This window comes from Cynara cardunculus (assembly GCF_001531365.2).
Source record: "Cynara cardunculus var. scolymus isolate 2C chromosome LG 10, CcrdV1, whole genome shotgun sequence".
Lineage (NCBI taxonomy): Eukaryota > Viridiplantae > Streptophyta > Magnoliopsida > Asterales > Asteraceae > Cynara > Cynara cardunculus.
The window spans coordinates 2,601,690-2,608,257 of NC_037537.1; the positions used below are offsets into that span (position 1 = coordinate 2,601,690).

Consider the following 6,568-nt stretch of genomic DNA (forward strand, 5'->3'; position numbering starts at 1 on the left):
ACAGTGTTATCCGATTTAGAGGAAATCGATCATAGTGATGATCGGATTAGTATCTTGATAAGATTCTATCTTTGTAAACCGGATAAATGTTTTAAAAGGAGAAGTAGGAATACGATCAAAGGCTGTTCGGATTATATATAAACCGGTTAATATGTTGTCCGGTTTATTCATAAACCGGCCAGGGCTTTGAACGGAATTGTGTAATCCATTTGAGTGAAGATCGGATTTGAAATGTGTTAGAAAAATATTGTATATGTAAACCGGACAAAGCTTGATCGGGTTTGTTTTAATGTTGTCCGGATTTGTAAATCAGACAAGTGGACTTGTGTTGTCCGGATTGTTACACCGGCCAAGACTTGACCGGAGATAAAGTCCGACCAAGTCCATGTTGATCAAATTTCAAGGTTGACCGGATTAATACTTTGACTAAAGGTATTTGATCAAATGAATCATTATTATGACATTTTTTTTTATGATAAAGAATGAGAATCTTTATAAAGATGATTTTTAAACTGATAATATTTCATTAGGACATGTATGACTTCAGTCTGTTCTAATTGGAAATATTTTATAAAAAAATTGATGAGAAAATAAGGGTAGCATATCAAGGAGAGGTGTACCATGGGATAAGGGTGGCATATCAAGGAGAGGTGTATCTTTGGATATAAGAGTGGCATTTGTATGAGTGTGATATGTGATATAACTCTTACTATTATATCCTTTAATATTACTATGATTTTGAGTCTTTATTTCTTTGTGATTTAAAGATTTAAGATTATGGTTCTTATTGGAAATCGTAGTCTGAATGTTATTGAGGAGATGATAGCAGGTTTATAACCTGAAACTTTGAATAAACCTTATTTCTGATTAAAAAGGTATAAAGTGGTATTATGTGAATTTGGAAGTTTCCAACTTATTGGTTTGAATATTTTTATAAAGCCGAATGATTGGCTTTGGAAATTGATGATATTGGTATCATGGAATATATGTTCATATATTTGTTTTATATGAAAATTTGATTTTAAATAACGTTTTGGTGATCTTCACCTTGCAATGACATAGAAAAAGGGATCTCACTAGACCTTCCAGTCTAACCCTCATTTTTGTGATTTTAAATATGTATTGCAGGTGACGGTAAGGGGAAGGGGAAAATGTGATATTTTCCTGTATACATATCTGTATGAAGATTTGTCCATGATGTATATAGTTTTTGGTAGATGAACGTTGAYTAGTACAAGAAATGTATTTTGAATTTTTGGACCATGTATTCTGTACAGTAGATTCTTGTACTACGGGACCTGAATGGTGTATAAACATGTATTTCTTGTAAATGGAGTATATGTTACATGCAATGTGTGGTATGGGGTGTAACAATTCATATACACATTCACCCAAAGACATACATATATAGTTTCATATCACCAGAGCAAAAGAAAAAAAGGCAAATAAAATAACATTTGGCATCATATGTTTTAAACATTTTTGCAAATTAACTGTATTACACCATCTGTGGCTCCCAACCTCTAAGCATTTTCCCACATTTACAACATCATTTAGGATCATTTTGTATATCAAATATCATCTCATACTTTTGAAAACCAAAAATACTATTTTGATCTACCATAGAATTTTTCTGTTAAATGTAGTGTAGATTATTTGCTTCCTTTCCCACCCCTCTTTCCCACTTATGGAAGTAAAGAAACCTCAGTACGTCTTAGTTGAATTTATGATACACTAGATTTGTAGTTCAAATTGAACAGCAAGATATTAGTACTTAGCTCAGCAACAGATTCAGGGGGATGTCTGAACCTGCTATTACCTGTTCCCCAATTACATTACATTAGAATCTGGTAAGAATCCACCAGACGCAAATCTGAATATTATGAAAGATATCCACTGTAGTCCAGATACTGGAGAGTGATACAGAAATCTATTTCCCAAATTAAATTCTGATATATTAATAACTGGAACTACCATATTACATCTTTAATTAGGACAGCACTATATTTCCAACGGTTAACAATAAATTAGTGTTGTCAAGGGTCAGAACCTTCAGAGCAATATTTTCTCGGATTCTTGATCATCGCCAGGATTCATATGAAAGTTTTACTGTCCAGGTTTCAATGTTATGCTTCATCATGTGATGAAAATGACATCTGCTCCCATGACCCAGATCTGAGTTTTGAGAACCTTCATTCCAACTTTTTCATTCATGACACATGACATCCATAAACAAAACCACCAAATTCCTTAAGGACCATACAAATTCTTTATGTAAACAAATTTTGGTGTTGCCTCGGCAAAGACAAAGAATGTAATCACCAAAGCTCGCCTAAATGGCAAGACACACTTAAAAAGTAAGAGCTACTTCACTGGCTACACTTTGCACCTTATTTAATACATTTCTAGTGCAATTTACATGGGGATGCATGGAAGGCAAGCTTAGTTTTTGCCTCAATGAAAATTCGTGAATGCACTGCATGCCCATGTTTTATTTTCTTATATCATGGTCCTTTTAGGTTTTTGCTAGTCAAACTAATCTTTGATAAATTAAGAATCAAGTTCAGTTCCTGTATTGATTTTCTTGCAAAAGCAATGAGCAGGATATTTTACAAAAAAAAGACTTGGTAGCTTGTGCTAATAGATCTACAATGCATCTTGAAGTATAAAATATATGCATATACATTCTAAATTGAGCTCCTTATATTTAGTATTTACCCAATTCTTGCAGAATGAAGATGGTTCAGCCTCTACTTTAATTGAAGCGAATAAAAGGTAACAATGCTTCATTTTTTGGATTGTGACCATAGACACACAACATAAAGAAGCTTCTTCTGGACACCTGTTCTCCAAGGTAGTCTTTGGTACGCAGACGAGACTGGACAGGACAAGAGAATACGACTGGTCTGGACAGGACAAGTTGTCTATCTAGTAATTTGCACGATTAGGACCAGGCCAGGCAAGTTGCCCCCTATATATTGTGCCCCTATAAATTTTGGAGAAGATAAACAAAATGGAAGTTGAGAAACCTTCTCAATGTTGATCTTAGAAGACCTCAAAACACAACGCACTCCACATCTATCCTCATAATCTCAAAAAGGCATGGCTTACACCTGCCATCAGTTCCACTTTGCACCTCAATAGTTTTACCAGGGTTTCAAAAGGTTGATATCTTCTTTAGGTAATGTCTAGCTTTTCCCTGTTTATGAGCTACAGAAGAAAGGAGATGCACAACTAAATAATAGTCAGACCATCCAAATTTATTACCAGCTCCTTTAATATATTTTACTCAATCAAATCTCTATCCACTTCCTCCCCCACTTCTACCTCAACTAAGGACCTGTTCAATAGTCAAAGTTAGAGATGACAAACAATCTCTTAGTATATCATCATTTCTTATCTTCATTTCTACTGACTCATGTTGTTTATATATTGTTTTTGGTGGTCTGGCGTTCTTCCTCATATATAATGGACCATAGAACGTACCTTTCAGCTACATTCAGATCCAAGAATGACTAACCTTGTGAAGGTAAAAATGAGTTGCCCAGAGTAACCAACAAAGATTGGTGATCAAAATAAGTACTGGTCACTAAGAAAAATACATTTCTACCACAGCATTCTGACTTACTAGTATTTTTTCTATTCCTAGCATAAGACTAGGCAGAAAGAATTGCATCTAGGTGCCTACAATGAGACAACAAGAGCAGAGCAGAGCAGACCAATATCACAGAATGATAGTTCCCATGCTTGAAACCTTGTGAAGCTATACCACTTAAACCATAGCTCAGCCAACCAAAGCAAAGATCCTCTCAATAGAGAAGTTTAAGATTACTCTAACTGTAAAAAGGAACTTATAAAACAATGCTAAATATGATGAACTCTATAGAAAGAACACACATTCCAGCAGAAAAAGTAACCCATCAATCATTGTCAAAGAATGGTCAGGATCTCTATCTCCCCATTTCAAATAAATGCTCTTTGTAAACATAAGTCACATCAGCAAGAAAAATACACCATTACATAAAAGAGTTATATTTTATTTTATAGGACGGAGTCTATTGCTTCCAATTCAAAGTTGATACAGGTTTTGCTTCCAACTTGATATTGACACTAGTTTAGTAATCCAACCAAATGGCAGAAGTATACCATTCTCAGTTTCCAACTAACAAATACAAACCGATCACTTCCTACAATGCTTAAACTAAAAACACTTACAACTAGCATGAAGTCGAATCAGAAAGGTGCATTTTGACAAGACAATTCACATGTGTCCCAAAAGTAGAGTCTAACAGGGGCATCATTGTAACCACTGGGTTTCATTTTACTATCCACGTGATTCTAACATTTAACCTCTAATCTGATTAAAACCCGCAGTTTCATTAAGGCCAAACGGCCACTTCAGTGGAACTAGGCAGTGCCATAATGCCAAAGGACAACCGTGCAGTAGAGACTTCAAACAACAGAAAGTAGACAGCATGCAGATCTCAAATCAACAATGATCATATAGAAGTCAAAAACACGCTGATCGAATCAGTAATCATAACTCACGATGTAACACACACTCACACACAGATATGAATACATGAGGTGTGGACAGAAAGAACTCACTCGTCCTTGTCGCTGCAACTAGAGGAAGCGCTTCCATCATCATCCGATTCTGCTGATCGAACAAACAGAAAACGAAAAGATCGATACAAATGCGGAATAAAAAATCACGTAATCTCCTAAAGAATTAAATATCATTCAAAGAAATAAGTAAACAAATTCAATATCTTCAGAAACAAACCTTGTTCATCTTGTTCTACGTCTTCGGCGTCGTCGTCTTCTTCGGATTCCTCGGGAATGTTCGGATTATTACGTTGCAGGTCAACATCATCGTCATCGTCCTCATAACGAGCTTCGTGCGAACGCTTTTGCGCCGGCATTGACTCTACTCGCCGCCGATAAAACTCACCGGACGGCGGGCGGAGGGATAAATTATAGGCTACGGTGCAGAGAGGGAGAGAAATAGCGTAGTGCTCTTTCTTTGTTTTTTTGGCCGAGTTAGCATTTTATATTTAAGGTTGTTTTTCTATTTTATTTTTTAACGATATTTGATAAAAATAACAAAATATACACAGTGTTATAAAGTATTTGACAAAAAAATATTAAAAATAATTTTTTATATATTAAATACTGTTTAATGATGCATATTACTTAAAATTTAAGATTATAATTAAGTTATCTCTAATTAAAACTTCATTCGTAACTAATTGTAGTTAAACATAATCAAATATAAATATTTAATTTTAAATATAAAAAATTTAAAATATAATTAAGATGATCATTGAGTTCTAATATACCAGTTTATTATTATCTTTATAAAAAAAATATATTATTAAACCAAAAATAAATTATTTTGTTATTAAATCTAAATTAAATTATAATAAAATTTTGAATTAAACAAAATTACATAAAAAATGTGAATTTTTAAATAGTTAATTTGATACTAATAACGATATATTTTTCAAATTTTTATGAGATATTTGAATTATATTTTATTCAAACAAAAAACATTATCGCTTTATCAAAACCACATAAACCGTGTTATAATATTAACAGAGACAAAATAAAAGTAAACATTAAAATCAAAATATATTATGCTGGATTTTACGAGTACCCTTCTAGTAAATTAAAATGCAACGAAATTTGACTCAACTTATTTTTTTGAGTTTTATCTAATGGGGTTGCATACATGTGTGAGAAAAAAAATGAAGGTGAGATGCACCGGATCAATCTCTGTATTAAGCACGATTCATAAGTGGTTTGATATTAAAAGTAATCAAGGGTCAGATCATTTTTTATGTTTCTCACATTAGTTTTCCCTCTCACACGATCATTTATCTATTTAATATTAGTTCAGTATCATGTAAAATTTTACTTAATTATTTGGTAAATGAGTATCAAAATAAGAATATCTGAAAGTTTGTTACGTTAATTAAAAAAAAAATTAATTGTTATATCAACTAAGAATTGAGACAAATTTCATCTTATTTCATTGAATTTTGCCTGAAAAAACACGAGATTTATGTTTAAGTAAAAACGTATATCTAAATAAAGATGTACGTCGGGTAACGATGAATTATTTCTTTAAAGATTTAGTGACATAAAATTAATTGTAAAATAAAAATACAATTATCTCATAAACATTTTGAAAACAAATATTATCAATTTATAAATTACTTAAATAAAAATATTTATACTACATCCTATAAGAAGTTCCAATTATGTCTTTTTTTAAACCAAACTTTTCATTTAAATAGAATAATCGATATCTATAAAGGGTATAAATTGTATAGTAGTGAAATCTCTACCTGTAAACATGGGAATGGGCCCCGATCCGTTGAGGAACCCAGTCCACCCATCCCGGTCAGGGAGGGGGATTCCCCGCTAAATCGGGGATGGGGACAGGGACGGGGATCCCCATTTGTCTCAAACCGGGGATGGGGACGAGGACGAGTATGGTATTCTCCGCGTCGCCCCGTACCCGTTATATATATATATATATATATATATGTGTGTGTGTGTG

The 6,568-nt window shown here is 33.2% G+C and overlaps 1 protein-coding gene across 7 annotated transcripts in view; it reads right to left on the reverse strand.

The window, feature by feature from the left end:
- The window catches only part of LOC112519329 (putative E3 ubiquitin-protein ligase RING1a), a 19,758-nt gene extending 14,777 nt beyond the window's left edge, over positions 1 to 4,981 (reverse strand). For 3 of the 7 annotated variants that reach the window (XM_025127383.1, XM_025127382.1, XM_025127380.1), the window contains exons 1-2: positions 4,787 to 4,981; positions 4,609 to 4,660 (exon numbers count right to left, since the gene is read on the reverse strand). In XM_025127383.1, the coding sequence (XP_024983151.1) occupies positions 4,609 to 4,660; positions 4,787 to 4,925 (191 nt within the window). In that variant the 5' untranslated portion in view covers positions 4,926 to 4,981. The remainder of the gene's footprint in view (positions 1 to 4,608; positions 4,661 to 4,786) is intronic. The other 4 variants (XM_025127384.1, XM_025127381.1, XM_025127386.1 and 1 more) reach the window with 3 other exon arrangements.
- Positions 4,982 to 6,568: the final 1,587 nt, after the last annotated feature.